Source organism: Phocoena sinus, chromosome 3, assembly GCF_008692025.1.
Source record: "Phocoena sinus isolate mPhoSin1 chromosome 3, mPhoSin1.pri, whole genome shotgun sequence".
Lineage (NCBI taxonomy): Eukaryota > Metazoa > Chordata > Mammalia > Artiodactyla > Phocoenidae > Phocoena > Phocoena sinus.
The window spans coordinates 77,164,525-77,185,798 of NC_045765.1; the positions used below are offsets into that span (position 1 = coordinate 77,164,525).

Genomic DNA, 21,274 nt, shown 5'->3' on the forward strand with positions numbered 1-21,274 from the left:
ACTTCCCTGACAAATATAGAATACCAGTGAGTTTATATTTAAGAACCTTTTTTCTCTCCTAACAGGCTCTAATCCTATAAATCAGTAAGAGATTGGTAATACGCAGGAGACTTTCTTAATGAACACACTAGTACTTTTAAATTCTAAGACAAGAGAACTTGAAGATTCTGAAGGCATAAATTAGTAAAACATAAGAGGGACCAAAGCACAAACAAGTCATCAGTTAATACAAGCGACATATTTAATTCATGTGAATTTAACTGTGATTCAGTTCAATTCAACTATATATATGGACTTCAACTATACACTCTGCAAACAGAGATAGAATACTAATTAAATAATGCAAGCAATGAGGCCCACCATTCCCTGAACAAGTGTAACTCCTGGAGTCAGTGTGAGTGTGAGACGGAAAATGTGAATCTTCTGTTTCCTCAGTCGATGCGTGCTGAGGCCTCATGTACTAAGGTGATTCTAGGGCTAAAAGACATACATGCACTGTAAATCTAAATGTTCAACTAAAGAAACAGCAAACTGTTCCAACAAACTTCTGAAGAAAAATAATACCGCCGAAATTGACTTAATAAGAAATGCTATGATGGGATCCAATGTGGTACTTTCCTAAGGGATTTCCTCTCCCTCCCAGGAAGAGTCTTGTCTCTATGAGATCACCACCTTCTGCACCGACATTAGAGACCCTAAAACCCATCTCTCCATAAGATTCCTTATACATAAAAGAAAAAAAAGAGGACATCACTCTTTTTAATATTAATGTGCAAAAAGAAAAATAAGAAGTTTTATGGGAGAGGCTGGCAGAAATGAGGATTAGGGAAAACTATGTGGGCTAATAAAGGCAGCTAATAAAGGCAGATTTGGGCCAATTTGCAATATGAATCGCTTAATGTAAGTTAATGAATTATAAACTGATAGATTTTTTAATGTAAGTTAATGAAATATAAACTATCTGATAGAATTTTTACATCAGAGTTTCAAAAATTACCTAAAACTATTTGTAAACCAAACTTCCCCGAAAAGAATATTGGAAGCGAAAAGCACCCTCAAGTAAACAGGTCAAGTTTGCCCTGTGTCAATATATACAATTGACTGGTAGACACATTCTGGTCAGGAAATGTTTAAACTTTCATGCAAGTGGCTATGGTTAAGCTGCTAAGTACAATTTTCAAGCTCCAAATTCAACATCCCACCAGCAATTAAACAACAGGATAGAGAGAATTAGGTATAAAAAAAAGATAAAATATTTTACAATTTCTACTTCTTCCCATTTCTGAGGGAAATCATGTTTCCTAAGCCTAATTCACATCCTGGCGCTGACAAAAAAAATGATCATGTTTGTACTTTACAGCGTGGTTAACCAACAAGGCAGCCTGAGGCTGGGTGACTGGCTGGGCCCTCCAGTTCCCCCAGACACTGCTTGGCTGCTCCAAGGGCAGAACGGGGCAATCAATATTCAGCTAACCTGTTACCTACTTGCACTTCAGCTGAGCAGCCATCATCTAGAAAAATCCGGTACAGACTCTATTTTACTACCAGAAACTCCCTGATTCTCTATTACTATGAGTACTTCATCACCCAGACAGCCCTGCCAGAAAAGAATAGGAAAACTCTCAATGCAATTGTCTATCAAGGTCATTCTCTCACTCCTCACACTTGGCAAATGGAAATAAATCACCTACCCTCCAGAGAGTTTCATGACTATCAAAACAAAATGTTTAAGAGCAAGATAAAACCATATAGACTATGAGAATAGGCACTAGCCATGGACCTCACTAAAGACAGACGGCAAAGTAATCACTGTGGAAGCACAGTGGTTACTTTATTAAATTGTACATTATTTTCAGTCCTTCTGGGCAAATAAAAAAAAAGTGACTTATTGTTTATTAATTTCAAGGGTCCTTTGAGACAATGTATAAAAGCACGTAGGATACCTGGCATATATTAAATGGTCAATAAATGTTATCTATTATCATTACCTTCTTAATTGTTTAAATGTGGCAGTATCAGGCATAGTGGTTACTTTCTGTGCACTGCAGCTATCCAGACACTCAGCTTTAATGAGCTCCATCCACCTAGGCTGACTAGAATTCAGAAAAATACAAAGTGGCAGCACTTAGGAAAGAGACAATGAGGTATCTCAGCCACCTGCATATTTCATATAATATTATGAAGAAATTAGAGGCCCCCTCGGCCTCCAAATAGGTCATAATCCATATGAACTGACCCAAGGCAACTTGTGGGTTTACTTCTTAAATAAACAAAATTTCCTTATGAGAAATGTTTACCTTTTTTTAGGAATTACCATTAATTAGACCTCATTTTAAACTGTATTTTTTTTTTTTTTTTTTTTTTTTGCGATACGCGGGCCCCTCAGTGCTGAGGTCTCTCCCATCGCGGAATACGGGCTCGAGACGCGCAGGCTCAGCGGCCATGGCTCACGGGCCCAGCCGCTCCGCGGCATGTGGGATCTTCCCGGACCGGGGCACGAACCCGCGTCCCCTGCATCGGCAGGTGATCTCTCAACCACTGCGCCACCAGGGAAGCCCTAAACTGTATTTTTAAACTTGTTTTTATTTTTAAACTTGTTCTTGTCCTATATAATATCCCCTCATCTCCGAAGATCTCTACTCTTTAGAAGGAGACAGCTGAAATACATAGAATTAGGTAGTACTTAATTCATAAATAACATGTGTACCATCAAAGAGAAGTGTAAATACACTTATATGGCAGCAGTGTTATTATTAGTCATTACCATGCCAACCTAAAATACCTGAGGAGGTGACTATAATTTAACTTATAAACGAATACACAATACCCACTCTCAAAGCTAAGAAATCTATAAATTACATCTAAATATAAATTTATATATAAATCTATAAATTACTTATCTGTCTACAGCAAAATGCTTGATAAATTTAAATCGTTCAAGCTACTTTAGGTATATGCTTACAATGTTCATATTTTCTTGTACTTCGGAGTCAAAAGAAGTCAATATACATAAAAATCAGTTGAAAAGTAGAGAAAATACCCAAATTAAAATGAGGATGAAAATCTGAGCATCATTTACATGAGGCAGAAGAACTTTTGATTTCTCATTTTAAAACAAGACTATCGTAAAATTAGCAACAGATTTTTGGTAGACTATTTCTTCTATTATTATACATTAACTTAATATTAAATAATATCCTCCTCCTCCTCTCTTAACTAAAAAGGATGATTGCAATATGCCTGCCTCACTGGAGTGTTTTGAGACTCAATATTTGTAGATTTTTGAGCCTTGTGGCTAAAAGAGTGAATACAAAGTATTATAATCAAGAATAGCGATATAGGGCTTCCCTGGTGGCGCAGTGGTTGAGAGTCCGCCTGCTGATGCAGGGGACACGGGTTCGTGCCCCGGTGCGGGAGGATCCCGCATGCCGCGGAGCGGTTGGGCCCGTGGGCCATGGCCGTTGAGCCTGCGCGTCCGGAGCCTGTGCTTCGCAGCGGGAGGGGCCACAGCAGTGAGAGGCCCGCGTACCCAAAAAAAAAAAAAAAAAAAAAAAAAAAAAAGAATAGCGATATAAAAACAAAGATGGTTTAAGATAATAGAAAATTACATTTATAAGTGGCACAATGCCATACTACCCCTGTGGACTTGTTCTTTCAGAGTACATACTCTATGAAAGGTCACTGTGGGTGAAAAAAAAAACCCCACAGGGAGTTCAAGCAGCCTACAATGCAATATTAGTAATTAAGGAAGTGGTATTCTTCCTCCATATTCATTTGGGAATCATTTCTACTAATTAAGAGAAAAGGAACAGTGATTTGTTAAAAGTGATGGTTACAGAAAATTCAATCTGAATTCCAACAGCCTGGTTACAAAGGAGAATACTGTAACACTGAACAATTTTTTTAATAAGGGCAAACTACTATACAAGCCATCAAGTCAGTACTCAACTATCTTCCAAAATAATACACTCCTAAAAATATTTTCCAGAATAACCTGTTCCTAACACAATGTTGAACTATAGCACTGCAAATTCAAATTTAATTAACATTAAGTGCCTACTATGTGAGAGTCATTCTATTGATAATAGGAACTTCACAGATATTTAATTCTATCAATAATCCTAGAAGGCAGGTATTACTAGCCACATTTTCAAACTGGGAAATTAGCTGCAGAAAGATGTAGATTCTTGCCCACAGTCTAAGAATTTAAACTCAAGTCATCTCACTTTTACACTTTAAATCCAGTGTACCCCCTTCATTCCATCAGACTAGGGTCTCATCTGGCTATGCCAATAATCAACTGACAAACCATTCAACCTCACTGGGCCTGAGTTTTCTCAGTAAACTTAGAGGGTTGAAATATTCCCTAAGTTGGTCTCCTTCATCCTCCTCTCTCTCTCTCTCTCTCTCATTCTCTCTGTCTCTAAAATGTACTATTTTAATCCTTTTAAAGTATACAATTCAGTGGTTTCCAATATATTCACAATGCTGTGCATTAATTTCAGAACGTTTTCACTACCCCAGAAAGAAACCAATAACCTTTAAGCTGTCAGTCCCCATTCTTTCCTTCCCCCAGGTCTTGATAACTGCTAACCTGCTTGTTGGTTCTATGGATTTGCCTAACCTGGATATTTTATATAAATGAGACCATACAATATGTGACCTTTTGTGTCTGGTTCCTTTTACTAAGAAAAATATTTTTGAGGTTCATATACATTGTAGCATGTATCAGGACGTCATTTCTGTTTATGGCTCAATAATATTCCATTGTATGTGTATACTACTATTTGTTTATCCATTCATCCATTGATGGGCATTTGAGTTGTTTCCACCTTTTGGCTACTGTTATGTACTGCTATAAACATGCATGCAGATGTACATATTTGAGTCCTTGTTCTCACTTCTTCTGGGTATATATCTAGGAGTGAAACTGCTGAGTCATTCAATAGGTCTATGTTTCAATTTCTGTGGAACTGACAAACTATTTCCCATAGTGGCTGAACCACTCTACATTTCCACCAGCAATATATGAGGGCCCTAATTTCTACACATCCTCACCAACACTTGTTATTTTACTTTTTTTTGTTTTTAATTATAGCCATCCTAATGGGTGTGAAGTATCACTCTTGTTTTGATTTGCATTTCCCTAGTGATTAATGATGTTGAGTATCTTTTCATGTGCATGTTGGCCATTTTCATATCTTCTTTAGAGAAATGTCTATGCAAGTCCTTTACCCATTTTTTATTTGAGTTGTTTGCCTTTTTGTTGTTGAGTTGTAGGAGTTCTTTACATATTCTAGACAGAAATTCCTTACCAGGAATTTGCAAACATTTTCTCTCATTCTTTAGGTTACCTTTTCTTTTTCTTCATAATGTCCTTTGATGCACAAGTTTTTAATTCTGATGAAGTCCAATTTATCTATTTTGTCATTCGTGCTTTTGATATTATATCTAAGAATCCATTGCCATATCCATCTAAGATCTCTTTGGGCTGGAAAATTCCATCAGCCTTTGCTCATTCTATAAATAAAGTTGTATATGAATAATAATTCTATTTGTTTTACTGCTGAGAATTATAAAAGGGTTATTTTTGGAGTTATTATTATATTACCCTTACCAAGGAAGTGGCAGTATTTTAACTTTGGATAAAATGGCCCTTTAAAGACGGATAGGTTGGAACTCCTTGAGATAAAATGGAATAACACTGAAAGAAACTGCATTTTTGCTCGATTATAAAAAGAAAGGAAGAAGTGGAAAGAGAGGGAAGAAGAGAGGAAGGGAGAAGATTCAAATAAAAAATTCCCAAGTGACTCTGGAACTAATGTGTCTGAGGGTCCTCTGTATGACAAACGACTCAAGGGAGCCTGCGGCTAGGGTTCCAGTTTTATAGCCAGATTCTCACTCTCCATCATGCCACCCACAACATACACCATATCCTCACTTTCCAACTGATCTGATTTAGAATCCATGGTCCATCACTAAAATCACTCCCTTGTACACAAGGCCAATCCTTTGTCCCTTTCTCCCTTCACCTGATACACTTGGCAAAGATGAAACGCTGATTAAACCCAATTATCTACCTACTTCACAGTTGCATCACAGCAACTAAAAATGGATGAAGGAAAATGTACACCATTTCAACAGTTCTCATTTCAAATTCATGGTCACAAATCTCAAGTGGGCAATAAGCACTGGTCAGTAACAGTGAAACAGCCTAAAATAACTAGTTTATTCATTTTCCCAATATCCAAAATAACTGTTTCATACTTCCTCTGTTCCCAAACCTTCTAGACCTACCAACTACCTCAACTAATGACTGCATTCAGAAACAGAAGCAATCAGACACAGCTTCCTCTTCTACCACCCAAACTACCTACCTAATCCATTCTTTTTCTTTTTTGCTGTTACAACAAATAATGTGCTCCCACTCTCATCAAAGTCCAACCCTTTCATTTGTGCTCTGGCCCTCTTGTCTTCTCACTTTCTCATGGAACTTGTATCCCTCTCTGTCCTGCAGCGTCAATTTCTCCCCAATGGATGTGGAATCGGCATACAAACCTCCTCTAGTATCTCCAGTCACTGAATCCACATTCCCCTACATTGACTATTCCGATTCTGTTTCTTGAAGGAGTTACGTAGGTGGTTGCTTTCACTTTTTTGCCTCATTTTCTTTCCTCAATTTACTCCAATCAGGATTCTTTTGCCTCTCAATTGTGATTGAGACCACAATTACCAAGGTTATCAGAGAAGTCCATCTAACCAAATCCAAGTCATATATATGTCTGTTCTTCTCTTTCCTGGCCCCTCAACAGTATTCAATACCGTCCTCTGTCTCGAAACACCTCCTTCTCCTGCCCCACACAGTGATCACCAGTGACCTCCATGACACTAAATTCGTTTTTTTAAAAACTGCTATATAGTGATTATAAGTTCAGGCTATTGTGGCAGGTAGAGCTGGGTTCAAATCTTGCCCATATTACTTTCTAATATCCAATCTAGGGAAAGATAATCACTTAACCACTGAGACTAGTCTTCTTAATCTACAAGCTAGGGAAAATACTAGTACTTAATTCACAGCTGTGAGGGTTAAATTAGTATCTTTTTTTTTCTCTCTCTTTTACCTCTTACAGCATGTAACATTATTCACCCCCCCATGAAATACTCTCTTGCTTTGGTCGCTGGCTGCTCCTTTCCCAATCACTGTGATAAGCTCCTGTAGCTCTACTTGCCTTTTAAATTTGGGTGTTCATCAGGTTCTATACTTCCTCCCTAAGTGACTAACCTCCTCCATCTCATAACTGAAATGATAATCAAAACCTCGATGATTTCCAAGTCTCAATTTCTAGTCTATAATCCACTCCCCACCTCACCAACTGCCATCCAAACAATCTCCACCTGGATATCTCAGCTACCTCATACTCAACATGCTCAGAAGATAAGCCCCTATCCTTTTTCATGTGTTCTTTCCTCCACCTGAAACTGTTGCAGTCTCCAACTCTTTGCTGTCAGCTTCCACAGTTCCATGTATTTCCTTTTGTAACAGTCACTAAACTTAAATATATTTACCGGCTTAATGTATGCATTCCCTTTTAGACCAAAAGCTCCATGATGGAAAATAAAACCTGTCTATATCACAAATACCTTGCCTAGTACCTCATGCATGGTAAAGGTTTAATAAATGTTTCTTGAATTGAATTTGAGCTATTTTAAAAGTTGTTGCTTATTTAATTTATTGAACTTTAATTTATTGAATTTTATTTGTTCAGATGTCTAATTCACTGTTAACACTTTTATTTCAAAGTACATAAGCCACTCATTTACATTAGTATCATTTCTAATCCATAAAAATACATTAAACAAAATTTAAAGGTACTTTTAAACATATTCTATTATGTTTGAGGAATTCTACAATTATCAATTGCCTACAGATTTCAAAGAAGTAAAGAAGCTCAGAAGCTACGAAAGACAAGTGAGGGTGATACTGTTTGCCTACTTTGAAATTTCACAAATTTTTCTTTTTTTTTTTTGCGGTACGCAGGCCTCTCACTGTTATGGCCTCTCCCGTTGCGGAGCCCAGGCTCCGGACACGCAGGCTCAGCGGCCATGGCTCACGGGCGCAGCTGCTCCGCGGCATGTGGGGTCTTCCCGGACCGGGGCACGAACCCGTGTCCCCGGCATCGGCAGGCGGACTCTCAACCACTGCGCCACCAGGGAAGCCCTCACAAAATTTTTGCAAAAGAATTTTAGTAAAAAGATGATTTTTTAAATTATGAAATAAATGGAGTATTTTTAAAAAGATTTTCTCCTTCAAGTCGTTTTTATCATTTTCTCCACATGAATACTAACTTCCATCACACTCTGTGTATTAATATTTCGTTTTTACTCATCAAAGATACACAGTGTCTAAAACAGTATTTTTGCTAGCTTAAAAGTCTTATCCATAGATAAATGCAGACTTTCCATTAGGCAATCTAAAGTACAGAAAAAGACGTATACATACATACTCTTCACACGCATATAAGGGGGTTCATTTTGTGATACCAAGGAGCTATACACGTATGATTTGAACACTTCAATATACTTGAATGCTAAGATCTTTCAGAAAGTCATACTGATCACAAAACTAAAAAGAAACCACACTAAATTATGGAAAGAGTTTTGTATTGCTCTCATTTAGAACACATGACACCTTAAAGGATACTATCATTGAGAAACTGATCACAATGAAAAAGGATACAAAACAAAATTAAGAATCAGAAAACTAGAGCCACAAAGCCTTAGGATTACTTAAATAAATAAATTTGATTGCAAAGAACCAGGCTTTTTTTTTCAAAGTATATGGGCAATTGTCTACCAAATAAGGGTTGTTTCTATTTACTCTAACCGCTAGAATATTTTATGAGATTGCTTCTACATGTTCTATAATAAAATAAAACACATACAACAAAAGCTTCTTTAATGTGTATACTAAAGGAATAAAGAAATTATAAATGAGAGGGCTCTATAATCTTACAAAAATACCAGGGCTTTTCACTGGTCTCCTAAAATTATCCAAAATAATTAACTAGTTATCAAAGAACCTACTTTTGAGATAGTAATGTTACACTTTTCTCCAGAATCTCTTATATTCTTTGAATGCCACCTTTGAGTGTGTGTGTTCCTAAAACGATTATGAAAAGCCAATTATCAAACTACAGTAAAGACCTTTTTTTGCTTTACACCCTTTCACCCAGTAATTACACTCCTGAAGAATAACCATAAGTTCCAAGGATGCTTTATTCATTCATTCATTTGTTCATTCATCATTCAATAAGTGTTTACTGAACACCTACCATGTATTTATATACAAAGTTGTTTATCACAATATAATAGGAAAATACTGGAAGCAAACTCATTATTTGACAACAGAGGGACTGGTAGGAAATTGTAGTAAGTCATAGCCAAAACGTGATGCAGTCAGTCATTTAATATATTAATGATGAGTCTGAACATGGAAAAGATCTGTTACAGAGTTAAATGAAAAAAGCAGAATATAAAATCAAAGAAGACTTTCAAAAGAAAGTAGCTATTAAAAAAAAAAGAAAGTAGCTATTGAACGAACACTGAAATAAGAGACTGCACAGTGGTGGTAAATCTGGGACTTTTTCTTTCCATATCTATAAAATTTTCAAAATAAACGTATACAACTTAGGTAATAAAAAAAGAACCAGAAACACCTTCTTTAAAAGACAAGCAATATTCATCAATCATTTCATTTCAAAAGTAAAAACCACTGACCTGTCTTAAAATTCTAAACCCTGAATAAAACCATCCCAAATGACACAAATAAAAGTATCTTGACACAGACCTGCTCATTAGACAAAGCTAATTTTATAAATTTCTGATCAAAATCAGTGAGTAAAAAAGCCCAAGACTTTATAGAATGTCTTTTCAGATCATAAGATAGTATACTTTAGAAAATGAATAACTGCTGTTTATCAAAAAAGAAAACAAAAAGTTCTGACTGATGAATGAGACTACCTTCTCATACCACATCTAGTACTGAACAGTCATAACAAAACTTCAATTCTTTTTCTTAAACCAAATGCAAACATCACTGTTTTTTAAAAAATCACTTATAACAGAGGTATAGGAAAAAAATGACTGGAAGGTCATATAACAAAACATAACAATGCTGTGGGTACTAGAATTACACTTGATTTTAATTGGCTTTTTTCCCCTATATTTTCCAAAATGTCCATTATAAATATATACACAAATATTGTAACACAGAAAAATAAATTTAAATTATCAAAAGAATATGCTGAAATATAGTCACTATATAGATTAGATTAATAAAAATACAACATTTGTAAAATTTAGACCTGTTCATCAAAGCAGCTCAGAAAAATCTGGAGGTTCTTCCGAATCAGTCAATACAAACATTACCTTTAAGAAGATCAAAATACTTTAAATTTCTAATACAAAGAGTTCATGATTTGAACAGCATATGTGTGTTTTTCTCTTACTGAAAAATCTGTCATATATACAGCTAAGGATGTGTTTTTAATGATATACCCTATTTCTTTGTTCACGACACATCAACATCAATGATGTCATATAGCCCTTACAATAAGGTCTGTTAATAAATGCAGTGTCTATTAAACTGAGACAACATCAAAACATACAACTTTACTTACCACATAAAAGAGTATATGTGTCTTTCACTGACTTTAGTGTAAAATTGTTTCAATTTAGTCAAAGAAAAAGAAAAGGAAATTTAGAATCCATGTAATTGTAGTTTTATGAAGAACAATAATAAAACAATCGTTGCATTTTAGAAAAGCTTTCAACACCTTGAAACATATACACATATTACAGGATAACTGCTAAGTTATTAAATAAGCAAAATGATACAGTATCCTAGCAATAAATATAGCATAGGTCTCTGAAATAAAATTGCCTGACTTCAAATCCTAGCTCTGTTTATTAGTTAGGAATAACCTAGGAAAATAAACTAACCACTACATGTTTCCATTTCTCCATCTATCTATAAAATACAGATAATAATAAGAATTCATACCTGGAAGAGATGTTTTTTAAATATCAAAGGAGGTAATACCGTATCTACATAGCGTAAGCAATTAAAAAAAAAGGCTTTTTCCCCCTTTTTCTCAATCTAAATAGAATTTGTCATACATTTTGAAAGTAAGAATGAAGACCTCTAATTTTAAAAATTGGTATTAAAAGTCCTAAGTTCACTCAAGACCATAATTACCCTTCTGCAACCTGAGCACAATCCAATGGAACACTTAGATAAATGTTTAGAAAGTTCTCTTGTCAAGGTGACTTTATCTCAGTTGTTTCAAAAGAAGAAGACAAAAAGAATGAAACACAAGGATTCTTTCTTAAAGGATGAACAAAAAGAATTTAGAATCACTGCATTTACAAAATATGATTGTCTTGAACAGCAAATTTACTGAGGAAAATGCAAGATTAGTAGTAAAATTCAAATATTTTAGCGTTTTTAGGATATTCAGTTAAAGTGTTGATGCCATCCAAATTACCAAATCTGTTACATATAAAATTGCTATTCTCTATAAACAAATTTCAACTGTCTATGACTAGTCTGGAACCAGTTATGCTCTAACCTAGCACAGCCATTCAACTATCTTTGGGATTATTGTATTCTCTTTTCTCATAAAGAAGTTAATACAGGTGGCAGAATGTAACAAAAAAAATCAACAGTGTAGAAGGCTTTTTAATAAATTTCATTTTGGCAAATGATCATATGCAAATTAGCAAATATTGAAATCAGGATGATTTTATTTATTTGTTCTGTACATATCTGATTAATAGGCACTAATTTTGTTGATGATAACAAGAGAACTCTATTGTTATATACAGATTAGAAATGTAAACACTTAGCATTTCCCACAACTACTGACTTCACAAATTATTTTGAATGTTATTTCAAATAACACTGTGAGCGCCAGAGGTTAGGTAAGCAAAGAGCTCTACTGCCCCCTAATGAAGTAAAACAAAAAAGCCCAAAAACTCAGAAAACTTGTTTTGAGGTATGTGTGGAACAGGAAAATAATCTTACTTTGCTAAATGCAGTAGACAAACAGTAAGAAAATTAACTGAAAACAACTAGAATATCTATCAAAATACTATAGGAAAAGCTAGAATCATCCAGTTTTCATGATAAAATGAGTAGCAAAACAGGAAAGCCTCGAGACAGAAATGTTCTAACAGAAAGGAGGCCAGTACAACAATGTTATCTAAAGTGACAGCAATTAAAACTTCGCCTCAGGCTACACTTTTCATGTGTGTGTTGGAAGGGAATGAGAAGAAAGAGATTCTTAGAAACCATGCTTTTCAGTGAATTACTGTAAGTTTTCAGTTCAGCAGCTCATACGTATGGTAAATACTATCAAAATATTCTCTTACAATTTGCACTGACTCTAATCCTCTCAGAATTATTTTAATATATGTGTACTTTCAGGATAACTACATTGTAAAACATACATATGACAAAAAAACAAACCATACATTTGAAAGAATTTTACCTGTTTCCTGTTTTAAACAAATGTCAATTTCTTAAGCATGACAACTGTGTACTTTATGATACTCTGCATCATAAACTAACCAGCGATAACTTTTAATCTTCCTTTTAATAAAATTTCTCCCTTCCTTTAACAAATCTGGTTTTTAAAACATGTTCCATACTCATGTTCCTTTTACCTAATACTCTGACCTGTCTAGAATTCCCGAATTCTCATTCAGAACAGAGCAAATGTTTGGGGGAAGAGCAGTGTGTAGTCCTTAATAACAGAAGTTATGTAAAAATTAACATCAAGGAATCAGATAGAACAAGAGTACAAAGAACAGAATACCAGATCATAAAAACATGGAGAAAAAGTAAAGCTTCCCAGCAGCAGTTCACTGAGGGGAACAGAGGTATGGTAGATAACTGTTCCTTTATAGCTAGGGCACATGTCCCTTGGAGAGGGCCTGTTTCTAACCAGGTTGACCGTGGTTGTACATTCCACTATATGTCTGTTGTTTACAATATATAAGAAGTAGGGACCAAATCCACAAAATGCCACAGGGGAGACAGGCAACACAGAGAAAGAGGGTCACTTAAGTCTGCATACGAGATGAAAATATCCTTTACATTCCTGTGCTGCTGCTCTTCCCAAGTGTCCGTTAAGGAAAATGGTTCTCTAGCTCTGCAAGTCATAAGGGTAACCAAATGTTCATTCAAAATTTTAAAACAGCAACAGACAGAAAAATACAAATGTACTCCAGCCTATATCTCAAATGAGTTGGATCTCACATCTGTATAGATTTCCTGAATAATATGAATGAATTAAAAACATGACTCTTTTACTTGAAGCATTACTCATTCATTCCTACTGCCTAAAGATATAACTGACACAGAGACATGACTTGAAGACTCAATAAAGAAGCTGGGAGGACTCAAGCACCCCAGAGTTAAACACTGCCAAAGTTATGATGCTTAAAGTATATCAAATATAGAGTCAAAATTGTATCCTTCCAAGCTATAAATTCCATTTAGCTACTCAGACTTAACATATGATAGTCACGAGAAATAAAGCAGTGAACGTATACCTGGAGAACGCATATATGTATGTGTGTATATAGGTGTGTGTTTTCCCTCATGGAAGAGTCTCAGTCCACACCAGTGAGTTTCAGGTTATTATCCTAAAGCTAAAGGAATGCCTTCCCTAGTTCACCGAGAGAAAAAAAAATAAAGGACTTTCCAGGCTATCCTTTCCCTCCTCTATTCTCAGAAGCATACATATGAAAAATATGATCAAAAATTAAAGGAAGAAAGAATGAAAGAAAAGGGAAAAGGTTAATTTCATCAAGAAATAAAGTTAGTGGCAGCTTTGGTTTAAAACAAAGAGATTTATTTATTCATTAGCCCAAGAAAACTTTTATTGATGATGATGAAGATGGCAGAAGCCAGCATTTATAGAGCATCATGTACTTTACATACACTGAGTATCTGATCTTCATAAAAGCCCTGTGAGACAGATATATTATTCCTGTTTTACAGATGAAGAAACTGACACTCATATAGATTCAGTAACTTGCCCAAGGTTAGACCGCTACTAAATTGCGGAGCATATATAATACAGCAGTCAATTCGACACTTAACCATTAAGTTTATGTTCTTTTCTGGTCAAAATGTGTGAAATGAAATGATTCTTTGCGAACACTGTAATAAATTAATAAATTATACATGTTAAGATCCAATTCAATTGCCTAAAATTCTGTGGACATGTAACCTGAGCTAGGCACCGATGCCAGTTCTTATGGAAGACAGAAATGTACAAGACATAATAAACAGTGAAAGTGCTAACAAAGAAGTAATAATATACACATCCTTCAATGCCCATTATAAATAATAACATTTCTTCCACTATTCTCTGATCACATACAGCCACAGTAACCTCTTCTTCTTCAGAGCTTCCTACCTCACTCTCACCTCTATTTCATTTGTCTTAAAATGAGACAGTCTCATTTATTTAAGGAAAAAAAGTCACTCCTCCTGCTCTCTCTCTTAAAGATACTCAATTGTAGTAAAAAATATATAAAAATAGCATTCAATGACAACTGAAATACACATTTCTCAATATGCTGTAGTATATTGTCCATAGCAACTCTTTTACCTTTGATAACATGTTCAGGTTTTCTTAAATTAATACTAAAGAAAAAAATCACCATGCAGTTTAAAACTAATCCAAAATTCTATTTTGTAATAGCTGAGATTTAAACACACACACAGACATACTATACATACACAAACAGAACTCAGGTCACCTTCATATTTCAGGCATTGGCTGGACAACATTATTCCCTCTGCCATATGTATGCAGCTTAAAACACAAAACACCCAGAAACATCCACAATTATCTAAAACATTAAAATCATAATTTTATATGACCACTACCAATTTTTTCCATTGCAGAAAAGACATTATAACATATTCTTGCAAGAAAAGTACCTCGTAAGACAACCTGTTTTTTAAAATAAATAACAAAGTGATATGTAAATCTGACATCAAAACTTGTCACAAAGATCTGTCATTTTGTTAATCTTTCTTTCATTTTAATTAAATTATGTTTAAACCTTCAATTCAAAGAACAAAGACCTTGCTAACAATAAAGTACAAGACCTAGTAAACAAAATACATCCTTTCAGTGGGATACCCTTTCTTACCTTCGAATCCTCATTGCTCACTCCTAGCTGTAACACAGCTTGAGGAGATTTTAGTTTTGCTTGGGCAGAGTGAGCCATCTGAAGGTTAAGCTGCCATCCAACCGTCTCCAGCTACAAAAGACAAGCACAGATTGGAATCAGATGGTACAGAAGGAAGAAAACAGTCAACTTTAAGCAAATCTCCAATCAGCAGGAATGAACATGGATAGCCTGGACTTTGTGGAAAGTCAGTTCCAGGGCTCCTTTAACCTGCACACTCTGTACATTCTCCCTTTGGGCTCATTAGATTGGCCACGTGCCATGCCTGTCAAATTCAACAGTAAAACTGGCCTTTAAATACACTCTGTTCTAAAAATAAAAGTTCTGAGACTAAGCGATGAACTACACTAAAGGAGTCAATGGTTTTTAAATAGTAAATTACTATTTTAAAACAGTATATTTTAGGGAATTCCCTGGCCGTCCAGTAGTTAGGACTCTGCACTCTCACTGCCGAGGGCCAGGATTTGATCCCTCCCTGGTCACGGAACTAGGATCCCACAAGCCATGCGGTGCAGCCAAAAAAACAAAAACAAAAAACAGTATATTTTAAAGCCAATGGTTTTTAAATAGTTATAAATTTTAACCAGTAAATAGCATATACTGGTGATAAGTACTTTAATGACCTCCTATTATCTTTCAAAACTCTTTGCAGTAAGTAGAACATGGTAGAACTTTTTTTTTTAAAGGGAAATTGAAGTGCCCAGATGGTAAGAGGTTCACACATTTAGACACAGTTAGTGAGATTGGAATAGAGCCAGGCAAAGAATTGATATCTACTAGTGAGCAGGTGTTATCATGCTTTCCAAAGTATTCTAACTTACTATGGTTCCCAGTTATGACAGAAACTAATTAGAATACTTCCTTTGAATTTATTAATTAACAACAGCAAAATTGAATCAGGACGGCAAAAACACTAAAGACACACTAAAACAACTTAAGTTTCAAAATATTAAGCAGCATAAACGTGGCTTTACTGAACAGGACAGATTATTGGTTTCTCCAACCTCAAAACTATGAAGTTTTAAATCTAATTTCCAATAAATCTAAAGTATCAATATTTAGGGAAGTTTTGTGACATGTAATTGTCATATACCTCTGACAACATGACTCTAGTAATTGATTTAGTAAAACTACCTTAGCTACACTGGTAAGAATGGCAGCCTCACAACAATTTTTACTTAACTGGAATACTAATTGCTAACTTGAAAGACTGTTCAACAGCTAGAATCACAGCAGTGACTCAAAGCCAAATTGGAAAGAGAGCAATGAAAGTATTATCTATTCGAGAGAGGATGTGATGAGAAAATAAAGATACAATTCTGTACTTTCTGGCACTGAACCTTTTAGAGTTTATGGGTAAAAAGGGGGAAGATGTTGCAGAGACATAATCCATAATACCACAAGTAAAAAACTCAATTTAATGGTACATGTTAAGGATCCATAATGTACTGATCTTTAACACTGATTACAGTAGTAACATAGTCTCTAATAGCAGCCCACTACTTTTTCAACAGTCACATGCTATAGACCCTCCAATATAACAGGAAAGAACATGTCATAACTACTCTCATATATCCAAGCATTTTGATACACATCACCATCTTAATTGAAAAGCACCCTCTAGGTATTTGTATGGACCTGTAAGACACTGTTTTGATCTCATTTAACTAATCCTATCCCTGTCCTTTAAGCACTTAAGATAAATGACAAAGATAAATATTAAGTGAATAAATTGAAATATGGTCCCACTATGGTCAGGCCTTTGCGTAAATTAATGTATGCTCAGTCACTGCACAGAGGTAGAATGGGAGAATTGAGATCACTGAACTTAAAGCTTATGCTTTAGTTCATGCTTACACTGTCACTCACTAGCTAGGTGACCCTGATAGTTAAGTCACAATCTTTCAAGGTCTCAATTTCCTCATAAAAAATGGAAATAAATCTACCTGAATTATCTACTTTTCTGAGTTACTGATAATATCAAATAAGAAAATGCATATTCAAATTGCTTTGGAAACTGCAAAGCATTATAAATATAAGGCATTTGGGTCGCCCTAATTTTTCCTACAGTATCTTTTTTTAATAGTATGTTTTAAATAGAGTTGACACTCTATATCTAGCTGCTGAATTGAAACAAATCAAAAAATACAAGGAAAGGTAAATTTTTAAAACCATCATAACTAAAAAGAGTTCGTTGGTTGATGTTCTTAAATTCTAGAGCCTTTTCTATTGAATTTTGTGATTTAAAAATATTTGTCCCGGGCTTCCCTGGTGGCGCAGTGGTTGAGAGTCCGCCTGCCGATGCAGGGGACACGGGTTCGTGCCCTGGTCCGGGAAGATCCCACATGCTGCAGAGCGGCTAGGCCCGTGAGCCATGGCCGCTGAGCCTGCGCGTCCGGAGCCTGTGCTCCGCAACGGGAGAGGCCACAACAGTGAGAGGCCTGCGTACTGCAAAAAAAAAAAAAAAAACTTGTCCCATGCCCCCATGAAAGAGTAATTTTAAAAGTAAAAACAAAAAATTGCTAAACTCATATGTAGGTATATGCACATACACACACCCACTCATAAAATTTCATAGAAAAAGATCAGTTTTCAGAAAACTTAAATGAAGAGGGAATAAAGGATAACTAGAATCATTTTTAAAAATACATTGCAGTTTCACAGAATAGTAAGAAAAACAAAACTAACAAAATATTTACAGTGAAACTAGGAGACAACAGCAACACTACTTGAGATAGGTACTCTTATTATCCCCATTCTAGAGATTAAATATGTAAAATGTAAACAACTGGTACATAGGAGTAAAAAGTATATGAAGATTCCTTATGTTATTATTCCCACTTTTCTCTGTTTGAAATTATATCAAAATCAAAAGTTACAGAAATTAAAAAAAAAAAAGTTACAGAAATTGATTCAAGTAAAAATCATCCATGGATACTAAATTTAAGTGGAGAAAGTTTGATTTGAAATGAACAGTCACAAAGTTTCTGCCCACAATTCCTTTTTAGTTGCAAAAGAAGAAAATAATTATGTAGTTGAAAAAAAAAGCAACATTTTAATCAAGAGATCAAAATTAACATCACCAAAAAGTAGCAAATGGACAGCAGGTGCCTCTAGAAATGATATCCTGCGAAGACCACAACATCATTTACATAACTTTCTAGCCAAAAATCATAACTAAATTTGATCATGAAGCAATGACAGAAAAAAACAGAGAAACACATAAAACAAGTGGAAGGTACACTTGAAAAACATCAATGTCTTAAAAGACAAAGAAAAGCTGAAGAAAGAAGGAATTCCTTAAACTGCTTAGAACATATATTATTTTCTGGGTCTATAATAGGCACTGGTAATACAAGTATGAATAAAACAAAGGCCCTTTGCCAAGGTGAAAATCTTACAGTATACTATTTAATTATTCCTCTGAGACTCCTAAGAAACAAATATGATAGTCATCAATATTTAATTACATAGGAAACAAAATCTAGCACAGAATTTTGACTTAAGTTAGCTAAACTACATTTGCTTCTATTTAAAAGAAAATTCTGTATAGTGTATATGAGGCATTTGTACATTAAAATACCAGGAACCATTTTAATATAATTTGTTTTGATATCTCATATTCAAATTTAAATCTGAGGGTGTTTATACCTTAACCAACATCTTAAGTTTAAATGTCATCAAAATAACATGAAACACAAGGAAAATGAGCCACTAATATTTTTAATGTTTTCCAACCCATGCCAAAACTGTTTACATGATAGTTCTTAGGCATCTCATTTACATTACTTATTACCTGACAATGTCACTAACATGTCAGTTCAAAATATAAGGACTTCATTCTCCCTCTAACTTCCACATAAAAAAACTCAGCATAAGCTTAAATTCTCATAATTGCTTTGTAAACCACAGTTCCAAGCATATGCAAAATTAGCCAAAATTACAATAATATTAACTCTTTTAAAATGAAAAAGAAAATGTAAAGTTAATCACCATACTTTAACTACTGGATCTCTCAAATAGTAGCCTCTGCTTGGATCATATCACATAGTAAGAAACACTTTTTTATGTTGCAAACTGATATACATATACAAAAGTGTCACAAAACAATTTTTACCCAGAGCAGTAATACAGAATCTCTACTATGTTTCACTTTTAAAATACTAATTCAGGGACTCCCCCAGTGGTCCAGTGGCTAAGATTCTGTGCTCCCAATTCAGGGGGCCCGGGTTCGATCCCTGGTCAGGGAACTAGATTCCACATGCTACAACTAAGAGTTCACATGCTGCAAATAAAAGATCTCACATGCCGCAACTAAGACCCAGTGCAGCCAAATAAATACTTTAAAAAATAAAATAAAAATTTAAACAATTTAAAAATTAAAAAAAATAATAAAATACGAATTCAAAACCCTCCAAATTGATTTCATTACCTACTAAGCCACTAATAGGTCAAGCTATCTATCTATAGTTAGAAAACATACTGCTCAGAAATACTGAATGGGTTTTAGGAATTATGTGTATGGATATTCATGAAACAATTATTATTTATTATAATGTCATGAAAACACAAAGTAGAACTGTAACTGCTAAAAGAGAAAACAGTACCTATATTTTGTTGCTATAATCCATCATTCATTTTATAACTGGCAAATACTATAAGCAGAAATTCTGTATATATATGGCTTATTACACAAACTATACATTATTATTTACACCTATGAAATATAAAACTTAGGAAGTTAACTAAACATTTAATACAAGAAGAGCATGAACTTACCTGTTTTTAAGGCTTAGCTAAACACTTGCTCTATAATTTCCTTGACCATTTCTCTTGACTTCAATGATTTCTTCGTATATAATCTACTGATTAATTATAGAAAATTCCCAACTTAAAAAAATTCTAGTTGGCTTATTCTTTGTTTTCTAAAATTATACATATAGAATAAAGCATGATACAAGAACTTTTTCTAAATCTTTCATACAGGGGAGAAGGGCATTTTTCAATTCAATGTAATCTGCTTAATAAGGTTAGCTTTTCGGGACTTCCCTGGTGGCTCAGTGTTTAGGAATCCGCCTGCCAATGCAGGGGGCATGGGTTCAAGCCCTGGTCCGGGAAGATCCCACATGCCGCGGAGCGGCTGAGCCTGTGTGCCACAACTACTGAGCCTGCGCTCTACAGCCTGCAAGCCACAACTACTGAAGCCTGCACACTTAGAGCCCGTGCTCCACAACAAGAGAAGCCACTACAGTGAGAAGCCCATGTACCGCAACGAGGAGTAGCCCTCACTCACCACAACTAGAGAAAGCCCACGCACAGCAATGAAGACCCAACACAGACATAAATTAATAAATAAATAAAATTTTAAAAAAAAAAAAAAAAAAAAAAAATAAGGTTAGCTTTTAGAAGCATTTCTCATTATAACCCTGTATCACCAAGAAAGGAATACCTGCTGGGAAAATCAATTCATGAATGTATAAGAGGTCATACTTATGATCCCTCAATTATGGCATGTGTATATGTATATAATGAAATCTTTAAAATAATAGATTCAGAGTAATTTTACATTTGTCTAAAATAGAGAAGTTTCCACTATTTCCATAATGTATAGAGATCTATTTTCTTAATATATGTATCTAAGGAGTTTGCCTAAGGACACAAGATGACAGCACCAATTTAGGAGTACATTTCATTGGAAACATTCTATGTACCAGTGAACAATAAAGGCACTGATGATTATACCTCAAATTTTCACCTTTTTCCTTTGGAAAGCAAATGCTGTAGAAGAAATGAAGAAGGCATTTATAATCTGCTCAAATAGGTTCATTAATCAAATCAGCAAAAATTTAAACAGGCTGTCATTTGGAGGCCCTCCGGGAGATGCCAAATTTTATTCCCCATTTTTAAGCCGGCAGTGCCCTATTTATAAAATCAGATTCTAAAAAATCTATTTGTTTGGGACTTAGAACAAATCTGCAAATATAATAAAATTATAAATGGT

General features: G+C 34.8%; 1 protein-coding gene across 5 annotated transcripts in view; it reads right to left on the reverse strand.

Moving 5' to 3' along the window:
• The window catches only part of COMMD10 (COMM domain containing 10), a 165,214-nt gene that overhangs the window by 119,658 nt on the left and 24,282 nt on the right, over positions 1–21,274 (reverse strand). For all 5 annotated transcript variants that reach the window (XM_032627435.1, XM_032627437.1, XM_032627438.1 and 2 more), the window contains exon 5: positions 15,235–15,345. In XM_032627435.1, the coding sequence (XP_032483326.1) occupies positions 15,235–15,345 (111 nt within the window). The remainder of the gene's footprint in view (positions 1–15,234; positions 15,346–21,274) is intronic.